Below are 18398 nucleotides of genomic sequence, written 5' to 3'. Positions count from 1 at the left end.
GTCTTTTAGAGAGGTGAAGCACTAGATTCAAGTTCCATTCTGGACAAGGAGGGTGAACCGGAGGCTTCAGGCAATTGACTCCTTTCAAAAAGATGACATCAGGAAGAGAGGCCAACGAGGAATGAAGCAGCCGACCCCTACAGCAGGCAAGAGCTGCTCCCTGCACTCGCAGAGAGTTATAAGCCAGAGTCTCCTGCAAAAATGTTATAATGCATGGCAAAGAAGACTGAAACGGGGAGAAATCCGTATCCAAACACTATGCCTCAAAAACTCGCCAGACCTGTGCATAAGCTGTCGAGGAGACTTTGGGGGAATACCCCTTTTATCTCAATTTATCCCTCTCAATAGCCAAGCCGTAAGACCAAAGTGGGAGAGATTTTCCATCTGCACTGGTCTCTGAAGGAGTAGATCAGGACTGGTTCGCAGCCGCAGCGGGTTGTCCACTTGCAGGCAGTTCAGATCTGCATACCACGGCCTCTAGGGCTAACCTGGAGCTATGAGGATCACCAGACCCAGATGCTCCATGATCCGTCTCAGCATCCTGCCGATCATGGGCCATATAAGAAAGACGTACAAAGAAAGCCCACCGGCCTCGGCTGGAGCAATGCATCCAGCCCTTCCGAACCATATTCTGTTTTTCTGCTGAAAAACCTGGGAACTTTGGCATTGCGGTGGGAAGCTATGAGGTCCATGACCAGAATGCTCCACTTTCAAGTGACCAGCTGAAAGGCATCTGCTGAGAGCTCCCATTTGCCTGGATCCAATGCATTCCTGCTCAAGTAATCTGCCTGGACATTTTGCACCCCTGCTATGTGAGTCACCAAGAGCTGTTGAAGATGAGCCTCTGCCCAGTGGAGAAGAAGCTGTGCCTCAGTTGCAAGAGGCAAACTGCACGTTCCACCCTGGTGATTTATATATGCCACTGTCATGTTGTCAGAAAGAATGAGGATTGGATTGCCCTCAACCAGGGCTTGAATCATCCACAAGGCTTTGAACACCACTCTAAGCTCCAACTGGCTGATCTTGAGCCACCCGGTGCTGACAATACGCACCCCACACCGTGAGGCTCACATCTGTGATGACCACAATCCACTTCAGCAGAGCCAAAGGAATACCGCATGATAGACTGGGGGCCAGAGCCTACAGTCTAGGCTGTGGCACGCCGCCAGAGGCCAAGGTAACTGAACCTCAAAGTACTGAGAAACCAGAGACCAATGACTCAACAGACAGTGCTGAAGGGCCACATCTGGGCCCCAGCCCAGGGAACTATCTCCAAGATTGCTGCCATTGACCCAAGGACCTGGATATAATCCCAAACCAGAGGAAGAGAGAATCACATGAGACGACGAAGGTGTGTCTGCAGTTTGACTCACCTTTGGTCAAAAACACATTGCCCTGTGCCATGTCAAAAGTTATTCCAAAACCTGGGTGGGCCATAACTGACTTGTCCAGATTGACTGCCTAGCCTAACGACAGCAAGAGGGCGATCACCCACTATGTTGCTTGATGACTCTCCTGAAGAGAAGAAGCCTCAATCGTCCAGATAGGAATGAACTGGGATGTCCTGCTGCTGCAAGTACGCAGCCACCACCACTATGACCTGCGAGAAGGTTCGAGGTGCTGTGGCAAGACTGAAAGGCATGGTCTGAAACTAATAATGATGGCCAGGTCGGCAAAACGCAGGAATCTCTGATGCAGTAACCAAATTGGAATATGCAAATAGACCTCCATGAGGTCCAAAGCCATGAGGAACCACCCCAATGGAACAGACCACAATGTCTCCATGTGGAAATGACGGACCTTTGGAAACCTACTGACCTTTTTGAGATCGAGAACTGGACGGTAGGAGCCCCCTATTTTGGGAACGACAAAATAAATGGAATAGTGACCATACCAGTGCTCCCGTAAAGGCACCAGCACTGCGGCCCCTAGGTCTAACAAGGACTGAAGCGTTGCTTGAACATTCACCCTCTTGAGTGAGTTTCTGCATGGGGACTCAAAGAAAAAAAATCAGCGAATGGAGAGGTGAACTCTAATTTGTAACCTTGTTGGTTCCTGAACCAGCTGCTCCATAAAGCTGTTCTTGATTTCATCAAGGAATTTTACTACCCTAGAATGCCCAAATGTTACATTTACCCAGTCAATATAGGGGTAATCACCCATTAGTATTGTGTTCCCCAGTCTGTTAGCCTAACTAATTTCTGATAACATTTCTGCATCTGTCTGTTCATCCTTGCCAGGTGCACTCCAATCATTATCCTTTTCCCCTTTACACATGAAATTTCTATCCACAGAGATTCCAAGATATGCTTTGTGTCCTACAGAATTTTGAGTCTATCTGATTCACGGTCCTCCTTAACATACAATACTATAGAAAGTCAATCCACCCAATCACTGATATAATTTGTACCCTGGTAAGACAGTGTCTCATTGGTTATCATCCTTCCACCAGGTCTCAGAGATGCCTATTATATCTAAACTAGTAAAACAGGCCCATTTCTGACACAAATGAAACGGGCGCTAGCAAGGTTTTCCTCGGAGTGTGTATGTTTGAGAGAGTATGTGTGAGATTGACTGTGTGTGAGAGAGAAAGAGTGAATCTGCGAGTGTGTGTATGTATGTGACAGAGAGAGAGTGAGACTGCTGGGTGTGAGTGTGTCTCCTCTGTCCCCCCTCCAGCCACCCAGCGATTCTCCTCTCTCCTCTGCTCCCACTCCAGCCACCCAACGATTCTACTTTCTCCCTTGCCCCCCTCCACCCACCCTACTACTACTACTAACTAACATTTCTAAAGCGCTACTAGGGTTACGCAGCGCTGTACAATTTAAACATAGAAGGACAGACCCTGCTCAAAGAGCTGTCTTCTCTCCCCTGCCCCCCTCCAGCCACCCAGCGAGTCTCCTCTGTCCCCTGCCCCCCTCCAGCCACCCAGCGAGTCTCCTCTGTCCCCTGCTCCCCCTCCAGCCACCCAGCGAGTCTCCTCTGTTCCCTGCCCCCCCTCCAGCCACCCAGCGATTCTCCTTTCTCCCTTGCTCCCCTCCAGCCACCCAGCAAATCTCCTCTCTCCCCTGCCCCTCCTCCAGCCACCCAGCGATTCTCCTCTCCCCTGCCCCCCTCCAGCCACCCAGTGATTCTCCTGTGTCCCCTGCCCCCTCCAGCCACCCAGCGATTCTCCTCTCTCCCCTGCCCCCCCTCCAGCCACCCAGCGATTCTCCTATCTCCCCTGCCCCCTCCAGCCACCCAGTGATTCTCCTGTGTCCCCTGTCCCCCTCCAGCCACCCAGAGATTGTCCTATCTCCCCTGCCCCCACTCCAGCCACTCCTCCACATTAATCAACATATATTTAATTCCCCCCATGTGCTACAGAAAAGCACCAAGCACATCCTATCCTATCCTATATAATAAAACGCACCTCCAACGTTCTGAAACCGATAAAGTGAAGCCTTCAAGTCTTGAAGCATTCCTGCAACGTTCCGGAACTATGTGTCGTCAATTGAGATGGAGCCTTACACAACGACACGTAGTTCCGGAACGTTGCAGGAATGCTTCAAGGCTTGAAGGCTTCACTTTCTTGGCTTCAGAACGTTGGAAGTGTGTTTTATTGTATAAGATTTTCATTTAGTGCAATATATTCTAACTCTCCAATCTTATTTCTTAGGTTTCTGGCATTTGCATACAGACATTTCAAACAATGTTTGTTGTTCCTATTTACAATGTGCTCAGCAGTTGACAGTGATATTTGCAACCTTGAAAATCTGGCTGCTCTTTATTTAAAGACACCTGCAGGCATATATTCAAAGCACCTAGCCTTCCAAAGTTCCATAGAAACCTATGGAACTTTGGAAGGCTAAGTGCTTTGAAAATATGCCTATTTTAGTCTACTATGGTATCTATTGTAACCTCGCTTTCGGGATGCCCTATCTTCCCTGTTTGGTGATATCTTTTAAAGATATTTTGTTCCAAACCATGCCCTTTAGAGTGACTGTTGGCCTTTCCCCAGTTCCTAGTGTAAAAGCAGTTAGTTTAAGGTGGAGCCCATCTTTACGGAATAGGCTCCCCCTTCCTCAGAATGTTGCCCAGTTCCTAACAAATCTAAAACCCTCCTCCCTGCACCCTTGCCTCACCTATGCAATGGGACTTCAGAGCTCTGCCTATATGTTGGGTCTTGTGCATAGAACAGGGTGCACTTGTGAAAACTGTACCCTGGAGGCTCTGGATTTGAGCTTTCTACCTAAGAGCCTACATTTGTGTTCCAGAACCTCCTTCCCATGTTTTCCTATGTCATTGGTACCCACATATACCAAGACAGCAGGCTCCTCCACAGCACTGTCTGAAATCTTATCTAGATGCCATGGGAGGACCGCCACCTTCGCACCAGGCAGGAAAGTGACCAAGCGATCCTCACATCTACCAGCCACCCAGCTATCTACATGCCTAATGATCGAATCTCCAACTACAGCTGCCTTCCTAACCCTACCCTCCTGGGAAGAAGCCTCTGGAGACACATTCTCGGTGCAAACCCACTACCCCCAACTGTACACCACTACCATAGCCCTTACGGGGAAGAGGGCATCTATATGTGGGTACAGTGGGTTTCTGGTGAGTTTTGGAGGGCTCACAGTTTCCTCCACAAGCATTACTACTACATTACCACAAGGTTTTAATATAATAATGTTTCTTTATCTTAATAAGGAAAATCAGCAAATATTTGAACAGCTCTGCCTAAATCATTTAGCATGATTTGAAGTAAAAAAATTAGAAAACAATTATTAATATTAGAATTGGATATTAAGGAAGAGTTAATATATTTACCATAGGATTCAGCAACCAGCAAGATAACAGCCCTGTATGTTGTTGACAATTATGGTAAATCAGCAATGCTGCCTGCAAGCCACCTTGAAAGCAGTGTTATTTAGGCAACCTGGAAAGCTCTGTCCTGATGCGCCTGGGCCACATTTGACAGGGGCATCAGAGCTTCCTCCAGCCCCTCTGGTCCAACCCTCCCTTCCTGATCAAACCCTAATTCTCCTCATTCCAAACCCCCACTCCTGAAAGGACCTACCAAGAGGTTCCTTGGTAGTCCAGTGGTGATCGGGCAGGAGTGATCCCCCAGTCGCGCTTGCCCTGGCCGGCGTCATCTCCGTTTCCAAAATGGCACCCCTAATGATAGTCTCGCACTACTATGGCTAGGGGGCTATGTAACGGTTAGTGTAGTGGGCTGAGAACCCGGGGAACCGAGTTCAATCCTCAATGCAGCTCCTTGTGACCCTGGGCAAGTCACTTTACCATCTATTGTCCCAGGTAAAAAAAACTTAGATTGTAAACCCTCTAGGGACAAAAATGTACCTCTACATAATATGTAATGCTGCAATGGAATCTATGGGGGATGAACAGACATGCGCCTAAAAAAACTACAAACTGCCCAAAACACAGCGGTTAGGTTCATCTTTGGTAAAACGAGATTCGATAGTTCAAGACCACTGCGTGAGAAGCTGCACTGGCTTCTTGTGAAGGACCGAATCACTGTTAAAATTTGCACTCTGGTGCACAAAATCATCTACGGTGAAGCCCCTGCTTATATGGACACCCTAATTAACCTGCTGCCTAGGAACTCTCACAAATCAGCTCGTTCGTACCTAAACCTCCATTACCCAGTTTTTTGTGGCCTCAAGTATAAGACCATCTATGCATCCTCCTTCTCCTATCTCAGCACTCAATTGTGTAATTGGGCTGCCTCAATTGGTCAAACTTACTCCTGATCACCTGACCTTCAAGAAGCGCCTCAAGACCTTCCTTTTTGGTAGAGCATACGCTTCAAACCCGCCTGGCATCTCTTCCTTCTGAATTCCAACTGCCGTAGTGACATATTGTTCACCACTACTCTTTCCTATTTCCTTCCTTAGCTATTTCCCTTTCTCTCTTACAACATTGATGGTTTGTTTGCTGAATTGTTGTATGCCACATTGAGCCTGCCCATGGGCGGGAATATTGTGGGACATAAATACTATAAATAAATAAATAAATGTAAATTGCTTTGGTTGCACCACAGAAATGCAGTGTACCAAATCCCCTTACCCTAAAATTAGAGTTATTAGAGTTCTTTAAAGTAGTATTTTTAAGAACAGATTTTTTTTCATGAATATGTATACTTTCCACAACAAAAATCTGCATTTTACATACATCTTCCTACAAAGCAATATGGACATTTTTCTCTGTAATTTGCCATGACAGCTGACCTCTAAAATTGACATCTTGTCCCACTGGCAGACAGAAAGGGAAAGGGAAATGGGACTTGATATACCGCCTTTCTGAGGTTTTTGCAACTGCATTCAAAGTGGTTTACATATATTCAGGTACTTATTTTTGTACCAGGGGCAATGGAGGGTTAAGTGACTTGCCCAGAGTCACAAGAGCTGCAGTGGGAATTGAACTCAGCTTCCCAAGATCAAAGTCCACTGCCCTAACCAGTAGGCTACTCCTCCACAGTCAATTATCTGTTTTTTTTTTTTTTTAATGACTGCTTACCTACCAGTCCATTCAGGTCAAAAATAAAACAATATACAAAGAAGTAAACCTTCGATCACTGCTACAAAGTCATGTTGGACTTTCATTTGTTTAGAGACATCAACCTCTCATTTCAAATTCCACTAATATTTTGTGGAGAGGCACCACATCCACTTTTCTCCAGTCCTCTAGAACCACTTCTGAATCTGAAGAAGAACTAAAAAGATCAGATAGCGAAGCCTCCAGAACTTCCCAGTTCCTTGTCTCAGATGTATCCCATGCAGTCTCATTGCTTTGTGTGCCTTTATTTTAGCTAGCTCCTCACAATCTTCTGAAAATTATTATTATTATTAGCATTTGTATAGCGCTACCAGACGCACGCAGCGCTGAACACCTGATACAAAGAGACAGTCCCTGCTCAAAAGAGTTTACAATCATTCAAGGTCTATCTCATTTCCATTCCTATTTGTGTTGTTTACTGCAGTCCTACTGCCAGCCCTTGATTGGTGAACACAAAACAGAAATATTTGTTAAGCAATTCCGCTCCATCCTTATCAGCACCTATACTCCTCCCTGTCATGCTCAAGTCTCACAATATCACTTTTCCACTTTCTCCTGTAGTTAACATATCTTTAAAAAACGGTCATGGTTCCTTATTTTACTGTATTGTTTATTTTTTTTCTTCCATTTGCATTTTTGCTTTTTTACTTTACCAGTTTCTCTTGGCTTTTCCAGATATTGTTGCCTGTCCTCCTCTTTCTTTGATTTCTTGTAGTTTAGAAAAGCTAACCTCTTCTCTCTTACCTTTTCAGCTACTTCTTTTGAGAACCAAAGCAGTAGATTGTAAGCTCTTTGAGCAGGGACTGTCTTTCTTCTATGTTTGTGCAGCGCTGCGTACGCCTTGTAGCGCTATAGAAATGCTAAATAGTAGTAGTAGTAGTGTCAATTTCCTCTTACTTTTATTTACTTTCCTAACAAAAAGGGTTTGTTGTTCTTAAAATAGCTTCTTTCAGTTTTGCCCACTGTTTTTCTACTTAATTCAGGTGTTTCCTTGAAGTATTCCTCTATCTTAACTAAAGGTAGACCGAATTTTGGTTTTGGATTTGGCACAGAAACCTGCCCAAAATCTGGGTGGTTGAAACCAAAACTCTATCCCCCCCCCAACCACCACAATCAATCTCCGCCCACTGAGCTGCCTGACCCCCCCCCCCCCCCCCCCCGAAAAAAAATCTTCCTGCCGATCTGGCCCCCGGGCCTACTTTAACAAGACTTAGTGGTATAGTGGCCTCTTTGGGGGCAGGAAAGAACCCCACTCTTTCCTGCTCAGTGCCACTGCTGGTTTAAAATGGCTGCTGTGACTGCCACGGGAGGTCCTGGTGGCCATTTTGAGATTAGCACCAGGATAAATACAAGCAACCCTGTAGAACACCTTCTTATCCAAAAGTTCAAGCAATCTGGGATTTTTTTTCCAGGTAGGGGTGTCAGCAATCTTTGCTGACAAGGGGTACTAGAAATTTCAGCACTTTTTCATTCTTTCATTGATACTTCTTTAGTGCTGTACAGTAATTGCTTCCTGATTGGTCCTCCATGCCCTAGGGTTTATGTCCCCCTCTCTCCCCTCATCCCAGTCCACTACTGCAGTGCGGCACCTTCAAAATTTGGGGCACTAAAGGAAAGTATAGAGACATCAGTTGCCATTTTTGCAGACTAGTAGCAAAGCGAGGTGGCTGCCCGGATATCTACCTCACTTTGTCTAATGATAGAGTAGCGCCAAAAAATGGAATCTAGAAATGTTTCCAGGAAACAAACAAGAGATCTTTAGAACTCACTCCCATTTTCAAGTGTCAAGTTATGTTTTATCAAAAATAGAAACACAAAACCACCGTGAAGTTAACAAAGGAATATTTCAAATTTTCTGCATATGGTTTTTTTTCCCTTTTGTATATAGCGTTTTTTCTGTAAGAGGCTAGAACTTTCTGCCCTAGGCACAGTTACTTACTGTGAACAAGGAAGCAAAAATCTTTCCACATCAGTAACAGAGTGAGCTTTGTAAAGCCTTCAGCATCGTATTCCACTACCCCTCTGTAAACAAAGAAAAAAATACGCTCTCAGTTAATCATTATCCTGTGCAAAAATAAAGCTTAAGAGTGGAACTTGAATATCTTTGGCCTTATAGGAACCTCACAAGCTGTAAAATATTTTAAGCAGTAGGGTGAAACAAAAAGTGTAAATCAGGATAGAATCATCTGTGAATGCTATCTTAAAATTAAGAAATACATTTACAATATTTTATTTTATTCAGTAGCACTAACCTTTTTGTGTCATAAATATTGATTTGATGGCTATGTGTTAAAGCAGGAATGCCTGAACAAGGTAGGACTGGATTTAGGGCTTTGTAATTTGGCCATGTAGCCCTAAAGCGAATGCTACATACCTGTAGAAGGTATTCTCCGAGGACAGCAGGCTGATTGTTCTCACTGATGGGTTGACGTCCTCGGCAGCCCCCTCCATCGGAAAGTTTACTAGCAAAGGCCTTTGCTAGTCCTCGCGCGCCCATGCGCACTGCGCATGCGCAGCCGTCTTCCCGCCCGAAACCGGCTCGAGCCGGCCAGTCCAGTATGTAGCAAGACAATACACTCCAAGGGAAGACTCAACTCCAAAGGGGAGGCGGGCGGGTTGGTGAGAACAATCAGCCTGCTGTCCTCGGAGAATACCTTCTACAGGTATGTAGCATTCGCTTTCTCCGAGGACAAGCAGGCTGCTTGTTCTCACTGATGGGGTATCCCTAGCCCCCAGGCTCACTCAAAACAACAACCATGGTCAATTGGGCCTCGCAACGGCGAGGACATAACTGAGATTGACCTAAAAAATTTACCAACTAACTGAGAGTGTAGCCTGGAACAGAACAAACAGGGCCCTCGGGGGGTGGAGTTGGATCCTAAAGCCCAAACAGGTTCTGAAGAACTGACTGCCCGAACCGACTGTCGCGTCGGGTATCCTGCTGCAGGCAGTAATGAGATGTGAATGTGTGGACAGATGACCACGTCGCAGCTTTGCAAATTTCTTCAATGGAGGCTGACTTCAAGTGGGCTACCGACGCAGCCATGGCTCTAACATTATGAGCCGTGACATGACCCTCAAGAGCCAGCCCCGCCTGGGCGTAAGTGAAGGAAATGCAATCTGCTAGCCAATTGGATATGGTGCGTTTCCCTACAGCCACTCCCCTCCTATTGGGATCAAAAGAAACAAACAATTGGGCGGACTGTCTGTGGGGCTGTGTCCGCTCCAGATAGAAGGCCAATGCTCTCTTGCAGTCCAATGTGTGCAGCTGACGTTCAGCAGGGCAGGAATGAGGACGGGGAAAAAATGTTGGCAAGACAATTGACTGGTTCAGATGGAACTCCGACACAACCTTTGGCAGAAACTTAGGGTGAGTGCGGAGGACTACTCTGTTGTGATGAAATTTGGTGTAAGGAGCCTGGGCTACCAGGGCCTGAAGCTCACTGACTCTACGAGCCGAAGTAACTGCCACCAAGAAAATGACCTTCCAGGTCAAGTACTTCGGATGGCAGGAATTCAGTGGCTCAAAAGGAGGTTTCATCAGCTGGGTGAGAACGACATTGAGATCCCATGACACTGTAGGAGGCTTGACAGGGGGCTTTGACAAAAGCAAACCTCTCATGAAGCGAACAACTAAAGGCTGTCCTGAGATCGGCTTACCTTCCACTTGGTAATGGTATGCACTGATTGCACTAAGGTGAACCCTTACGGAGTTGGTCTTAAGACCAGACTCAGACAAGTGCAGAAGGTATTCAAGCAGGGTCTGTGTAGGACAAGAGCGAGGATCTAGGGCCTTGCTGTCACACCAGACGGCAAACCTCCTCCAATGAAAGAAGTAACTTCTCTTAGTGGAGTCTTTCCTGGAAGCAAGCAAGATGCGGGAGACACCCTCTGACAGACCCAAAGAGGCAAAGTCTACGCCCTCAACATCCAGGCCGTGAGAGCCAGAGACTGGAGGTTGGGATGCAGAAGAGCCCCTTCGTCCTGCGTGATGAGGGTTGGAAAACACTCCAATCTCCACGGTTCTTCGGAGGATAACTCCAGAAGAAGAGGGAACCAGATCTGACGCGGCCAAAAAGGAGCAATCAGAATCATGGTGCCTCGGTCTTGCTTGAGTTTCAACAAAGTCTTCCCCACCAGAGGGATGGGAGGATAAGCATACAGCAGGCCCTCCCCCCAGTCCAGGAGGAAGGCATCCGATGCCAGTCTGCCGTGGGCCTGAAGCCTGGAACAGAACTGAGGGACTTTGTGGTTCACTCGAGATGCGAAGAGATCTACCAAGGGGGTGCCCCACACCTGGAAGATCTGTCGTACCACACGGGAATTGAGCGACCACTCGTGAGGTTGCATAATCCTGCTCAACCTGTCGGCCAGACTGTTGTTTACGCCTGCCAGATATGTGGCTTGGAGCACCATGCCGTGTCGGCGAGCCCAGAGCCACATGCTGACGGCTTCCTGACACAGGGGGCGAGATCCGGTGCCCCCCTGCTTGTTGACATAGTACATGGCAACCTGGTTGTCTGTCTGAATTTGGATAATTTGGTGGGACAGCCGATCTCTGAAAGCCTTCAGAGCGTTCCAGATCGCTCGTAACTCCAGAAGATTGATCTGCAGATCGCGTTCCTGGAGGGACCAGCTTCCTTGGGTGTGAAGCCCATCGACATGAGCTCCCCATCCCAGGAGGGACGCATCCGTGGTCAGCACTTTTTGTGGCTGAGGAATTTGGAAGGGACGTCCCAGAGTCAAATTGGAGCAAATCGTCCACCAATACAGGGATTTGAGAAAACTCGTGGACAGGTGGATCACGTCCTCTAGACCCCAGCGGCCTGATACCACTGGGAGGCTAGGGTCCATTGAGCAGATCTCATGTGAAGGCGGGCCATGGGAGTCACATGGACTGTGGAGGCCATGTGGCCCAGCAATCTCAACATCTGCCGAGCCGTGATCTGCTGGGACGCTCGCACCCGCGAGACGAGGGACAACAAGTTGTTGGCTCTCGTCTCTGGGAGATAGGCGCGAGCCGTCCGAGAATCCAGCAGAGCTCCTATGAATTTGAGTCTCTGCATTGGAAGAAGATGGGACTTTGGATAATTTATCACAAACCCCAGTAGCTCCAGTAGGCGAATAGTCATCTGCATGGACTGCAGGGCTCCTGCCTCGGATGTGTTCTTCACCAGCCAATCGTCGAGATATGGGAACACGTGCACCCCCAGCCTGCGAAGTGCCGCTGCTACCACAGCTAGGCACTTTGTGAACACCCTGGGCGCAGAGGCGAGCCCAAAGGGTAGCACACAGTACTGGAAGTGGCGTGTGCCCAGCTGAAATCGCAGATACTGTCTGTGAGCTGGCAGTATCGGGATGTGAGTGTAGGCATCCTTCAAGTCCAGAGAGCATAGCCAATCGTTTTGCTGAATCATGGGGAGAAGGGTGCCCAGGGAAAGCATCCTGAACTTTTCTTTTACGAGATATTTGTTCAGGGCCCTTAGGTCTAGGATGGGACGCATCCCCCCTGTTTTCTTTTCCACAAGGAAGTACCTGGAATAGAATCCCAGCCCTTCTTGCCCGGATGGCACGGGCTCGACCGCATTGGCGCTGAGAAGGGCGGAGAGTTCCTCTGCAAGTACCTGCTTGTGCTGGAAGCTGTAAGACTGAGCTCCCGGTGGACAATTTGGAGGTTTTGATGCCAAATTGAGGGTGTATCCTTGCCGGACTAATTGCAGAACCCACTGATCGGAGGTTATGAGAGGCCACCTTTGGTGAAAAGCTTTCAACCTCCCCCCGACCGGCAGGTCGCCCGGCACTGACACTTGGATGTCGGCTATGCTCTGCTGGAGCCAGTCAAAAGCTCGCCCCTTGCTTTTGCTGGGGAGCCGCGGGGCCTTGCTGAGGCGCGCGCTGCTGACGAGAGCGAGCGCGCTGGGGCTTAGCCTGGGCCGCAGGCTGTCGGGAAGGAGGATTGTACCTACGCTTACCAGAAGCATAGGGAGCAGTCTTCCTTCCCCCGAAAAATCTTCTACCTGTAGAGGTAGAGGCTGAAGGCTGCCGGCGGGCGAATTTGTCGAATGCGGTGTCCCGCTGGTGGAGAGACTCTACCACCTGTTCGACTTTTTCACCAAAAATGTTGTCCGCACGGCAAGGCGAGTCCGCAATCCGCTGCTGGAGTCTATTCTCCAGGTCGGCGGCACGCAGCCATGAGAGCCTGCGCATCACCACACCTTGAGCAGCGGCCCTGGACGCAACATCAAAAGTGTCATAGACTCCTCTGGCCAGGAATTTTCTGCACGCCTTCAGCTGCCTGACCACCTCCTGAAAAGGCTTGGCTTGCTCAGGGGGAAGAGCATCAACCAAGCCCGCCAACTGCCGCACATTGTTCCGCATGTGTATGCTCGTGTAGAGCTGGTAAGACTGGATCTTGGACACGAGCATAGAGGAATGGTAGGCCTTCCTCCCAAAGGAGTCTAAGGTTCTAGCGTCCTTGCCCGGGGGCGCCGAAGCATGTTCCCTAGAACTCTTAGCCTTCTTTAGGGCCAGATCCACAACTCCAGAGTCGTGAGGCAACTGGGTGCGCATCAGCTCTGGGTCCCCATGGATCCGGTACTGGGACTCGATCTTCTTGGGGATGTGGGGATTAGTTAAAGGTTTTGTCCAGTTCGCAAGCAATGTCTTCTTTAGGACATGGTGCAAGGGAACAGTGGACGCTTCCTTAGGTGGAGAAGGATAGTCCAGGAGCTCAAACATTTCAGCCCTGGGCTCGTCCTCCACAACCACCGGGAAGGGGATGGCCGTAGACATCTCCCGGACAAAGGAAGCAAAAGACAGACTCTCGGGAGGAGAAAGCTGTCTCTCAGGAGAGGGAGTGGGATCAGAGGGAAGACCCTCAGACTCCTCGTCAGAGAAATATCTGGGATCTTCCTCTTCCTCCCACGAGGCCTCACCCTCGGTGTCAGACACAAGTTCACGAACCTGTGTCTGCAACCTCGCCCTGCTCGACTCGGTGGAACCCCGTCCACGGTGGGGGCGTCGAGAGGTAGACTCCCTCGCCCGCATCGGCGAAGCTCCCTCCGCCGACGTAGTCGGGGAGCCTTCCTGGGAGGTGGCCGCGGTCGGTACCGCACGCGGTACCGACGTCGGGGACCTCAACCTGGGCGATGGGCCAGCCGGCGCCACGCTCGACGGTACCGGAGGCGCAAGCACCGCCGGTACCGGAGGGGTAGGGCGCAACAGCTCTCCCAGAATCTCTGGGAGAACGGCCCGGAGGCTCTCGTTCAGAGTGGCTGCAGAAAAAGGCTGAGAGGTCGATGCAGGCGTCGACGTCAGAACCTGTTCCGGGCGAGGAGGCTGTTCCGGGCTGTCCAGAGTGGAGCGCATCGACACCTCTTGAACAGAGGGTGAGCGGTCCTCTCGGTGCCGATGCCTGCTGGGTGCCGAATCCCTCGGCGACCCAGAGCTCTCGGTGCCGACACGGGGAGGGGACCGGTGTCGATGCTTCTTCGACTTCTTCCGAAGCATGTCACCGGAGCTCCCCGGCACCGACGAGGAGGACGTAGAATCCATCCGTCGCTTCCTCGGGGCCGAGACCGAAGAGGGTCGATCCCGGGGGGGCTGTACCGCAGGAGCCCTCAGGGTAGGAGGAGACCCACCCGAAGGCTCACCGCCACCAGCAGGGGAATGGACAGCCCTCACCTGCACTCCTGACGATGCACCTCCGTCCGACGACATCAGCAGACGAAGTCTCGGTACCACCGACGTCGATGCAGTCGCCCGATGCCTCGGCGCCGATGCAGAGGTCCGATGCCTCGATGCAGTCGATGGAGCGGCAGCCAAGGAAGATGGTCCGGACGCTGACGACGTCGATGCACTCGATGCCTCCGGTGCCGATGTCGACGAAGAGCCCGAGAACAAAACGTTCCACTGGGCTAATCTCGCTACCTGAGTCCGCCTTTGTAACAGGGAACACAGACTGCAGTTCTGAGGGCGGTGCTGGGCCCCTAGACACTGAAGACACGCAGAGTGCCTATCAGTGAGCGAGATTACCCGGGCGCACTGGGTGCACTTCTTGAAGCCGCTGGAAGGCTTCGATGTCATGGGCGGAAAAATCACGCCGGCGAAATCAAAAGCCGAAATGGCGAAAATTGAAGCACCAAAATTTAAGGGGAGAAAAATCTCGACCGAGGCCAAACTAGGCCTACCCCGACAACGAAAGAAAACTTACGGGGCAAAAGCTGAGAAATTACGGGAAGGGCAGAAAACCCGAAAGGGTCTTCCGGAACACTTCCGGAGCGCTTCCCGAACTTTTTGTAACGAAAAAGAAGAAAAAACATGTCGAAAAGGACGCGCGAGGTCGACTCTCTGGGGCACGAACGGCGTAACACGACCGTACCGAGCGCGGACGAAAGAAGACTGGCCGGCTCGAGCCGGTTTCGGGCGGGAAGACGGCTGCGCATGCGCAGTGCGCATGGGCGCGCGAGGACTAGCAAAGGCCTTTGCTAGTAAACTTTCCGATGGAGGGGGCTGCCGAGGACGTCAACCCATCAGTGAGAACAAGCAGCCTGCTTGTCCTCGGAGAAAATATAGTATTACACTGATGGAAGTGATGGATTTTCAAACCTATGAATGAGATGGAATCTATTTCTCCAAATTGTAAATTGGGCAAATAACCAGAGAAAGATATACTAAAAATAATAAGTATTAGTATTTTATAGTAAAAGCATGAGATAGAAATCACAATTGTATTTTAATTACAGCAACAATTTGGATTCATTAGGTACGTTTTATACAAGTACCTTTCACAATTCAGTTTTTCTGAAACAGGAATGCAGGTACATCTGGGGTTCATGATAGGATATTTCTTTCATATGAAATGTATGAAAGCTTTCAAAACAGTGTGAAAAGAAAAATTTTTATTACCATCTAGGTAAAGATATGCAAACTAAGGAAAAGAAAATAATAGCAAAGTTGATTACACATAACAGGGGTTCTCTGAATACAGGGGAACCACCAGTCTCCGAGAAAAGCGATGCCATCGTTGTTTGGAACTTTTCAGGAAAATCTTAGAAATCCTCTTGGGTATGTACAGTAGTTCTTGCACTCACACATTATGCCATATTCCATTCTAGCATCAAGTCCAGTTTTAGAAGAGGGGGTGGAGGGGAGCAATATGTGACTAGTGATTCTGTGGGTTTTAAGAACTGTTAAAGGTAAGCAAGTTTGATTTTCAGGAAGACAAGCAAGATCACCAGTTACACAGATGGGACTTCCTAGCTAAGGGTTGTTTCCAATACAACAGAAGAGCAATATAAAAAAACAACTTTATATTGCTATTCTTGCTATTCCCTATGCACCACCCAGGCTTCTTCCCTCTCTTAGAGGCCGTTTTACTAAAACATGGCAAAAAGTAGCCTGCGACAGTGTGAGCGCGTTTTTTGTGTGCGCTCTGGGCCAGTTTTTACCACATCCTGGAAAAAGGTCCTTTTTTAAAGGGGCTGGAAAATGGAAGTGCAGCAAAATAAAAACCAGCGTGCATCCACTTTCGGCCTGAGACCTTACCACCACCCACTGACTTAGCGGTAAGGCCTCATGCAGTAGGCATGCAGTGTGTACACACTTCCATCTACTGCCGGGTAAGCGCCAAATTCAGAATTACTGCCTGGGGCACAAGGTAGCTGGATGGTAATGATGATTTGGTGCATGCTAGATTTGCGTAGGCTCTTAGTAAAAGGGCCTCTTAATGACTGCCACCTGCATATTCCATCCCCATGAAGTGCTACATTAGACTTGACTCGGACCAGTGCATTTTTCTGTGTTGCACCTGCTCTTTGGAATGCCCTCCCGACCCAAGTCCATCTAGAACCTCCTTATCCAAATTTTCAGACAGTCTTGAAGACTTCTTTTTATTTGAGAAGGCATTTGGGGATCAGATGGCTTCTGGTGGCACAGCATCTTGAATTTACTGACTCATGCTGTCTGTAATTTTGATAACTGATCTATCTTTCATTTTCTCAGAGCTTGTGTTGAATGAATGATTACTTTCCTATTACACCATGGTATTCCTTAAAAAATTTGTATTATGTAAACCACCATGTGATGTTTGCAGTAAGGGCAGTAGATTAAATATAAATAAACCATAAACTATAAACCATAACTTCACCAACAAGGTGATAGCTGTTTAAAAAAAATTGTCACATTAGAGCTCCTACTTTTTCCAATTGTCTACAAATTTTTGTTAAAACAACTCTAAATTAAAAAACAAAAAGTGTCCTAGACGGAGTCTGAATGGCATTCAAGTTGGACTGGATGCCTTGACAAGACTCTGAAGGATAGTCCATTCAAACTTGAAGTAAAAACCATTAAAAAAAGCGGTTCCTTTGCTGGTGATTTCCCAACTGTAATGCCCTTTTTTCTGGGCTTGCCAGCTAATTAGTACAAAGCATGGCAGTGAGATCTACACTGGGAAAATCACTCAGAGACAGGGCAATCACAATGCTAGAAACTTTGCATTCATTACCAATATCGGTGAGGATGGAATTTAAATTACTAGTACTGATGATTCACACTTTGAGACTTTATAAGTCAATTTATCTGTCAGATAATTTAAGCTGCAATGTACCAGAAAGAATCTTCATTCAGGAGGAGCGACTACTGATTATTCCTTTGTTTCCATAAAGGGTGATCTATAAGTGTCTAAAATAGATTCCCTCCAATCTTTTGTTGCCACAGCTTGAATGTTGAACACAAAGTAAATACATTCCTATTCAGTGCCACAATTATGTCTGTCTCCTAGAACCGGATCCACTAGAAGGTCTTTTGATTGCAAATGGAGGAGGTTGGTTAATGGTGTAAAGGGCAGAGCTCTAGATCCATTTTCCTGCCCCATATACAGTAAATACTTCCTGAATACCTTCTACATGTCTGAGTCTGGCTCAAAATCCCCTCTGCTAGGGCACATTTTCCTGCAGCTTGCACTTATAAAGAAGGAACGCCTGTTTCTCTACAAATCTTACTTGTAAGACTTATGTAGGGCTTGCTTCATAACAAGCCACACACTTTGTCATAGGACCTCAGAGTTGTTTTAATCCAGCTTACAAAAGTCCTTCTTGATGTTCTGGCCTCTTGAGGGCTAAATATCTGAAAGATTGCCCATTTGGTGACTAGAATTTCAGCTCATAGAATTCATTAGCTCCCAGCCCTGGTAAATTACTAACCTGATTCTAAATTTCATCATAATGGGGTGATGTTATACCTAATGTTGTCACAGACTGCCTCTTTAATTGATATATTATCTTTCTAACATTAATTCTAAACTCCAATAATGGAGAACAAGTCTTGCATACTCAGTGTACTTTTTCTAGCGAAAAAGGTGCCGGTACTCAAATGCCATGCCAGCCTTCAGGGGTGGGATGATCACTGAGGGACCCACCCCACAATAGCCAGGCCCCCTGCAACTAGTCACACAGAATCTATGACAAGGCAGAATTGGTGTGTAGAGCCTGAGCTCTTTCATTAAAACTTGGGAACCATGGGTCAATTTTAGCAGACAATGGAAAAGGTGCCGGTACTCAGTACCCCCAAGTACCCCCTCAAAAAAAGCCCTGTGCATACTTTGGACTAAAATGATTGCCTTCTGTTTGGTGCAAGGTTCGGGTAGATTTTGGAGGGAAAACCAGTTCAAGTCTGCCATAAACCTGAGAGTGGGGAGCAAATTCACCTTTCAGCAGAGTAATGATCATAAGAATAAAGCAAAGTAGTTCAGCAAGAAGACTACGAAAATCCTTGAGTAAGCCCAGACCTGAATTCAATAATAAATTTGTGGCAAGGATTGATGACTACAGTACACA

At 48.0% G+C, this 18398-nt stretch overlaps 1 protein-coding gene across 3 annotated transcripts in view; it reads right to left on the bottom strand.

The window, feature by feature from the left end:
• The window catches only part of BABAM2 (BRISC and BRCA1 A complex member 2), a 582320-nt gene that overhangs the window by 75499 nt on the left and 488423 nt on the right, over positions 1-18398 (bottom strand). For all 3 annotated transcript variants that reach the window (XM_030195882.1, XM_030195883.1, XM_030195885.1), the window contains exon 10: positions 8504-8586. In XM_030195882.1, coding sequence (XP_030051742.1) covers positions 8504-8586 — 83 coding nt within the window. The remainder of the gene's footprint in view (positions 1-8503; positions 8587-18398) is intronic.

Source organism: Microcaecilia unicolor, chromosome 3 (genome assembly GCF_901765095.1).
Source record: "Microcaecilia unicolor chromosome 3, aMicUni1.1, whole genome shotgun sequence".
Taxonomy (NCBI): Eukaryota; Metazoa; Chordata; class Amphibia; order Gymnophiona; family Siphonopidae; genus Microcaecilia; species Microcaecilia unicolor.
Note: the sequence above shows the minus strand (reverse complement) of the source record. Positions and strands in the feature narration are given on the sequence as shown.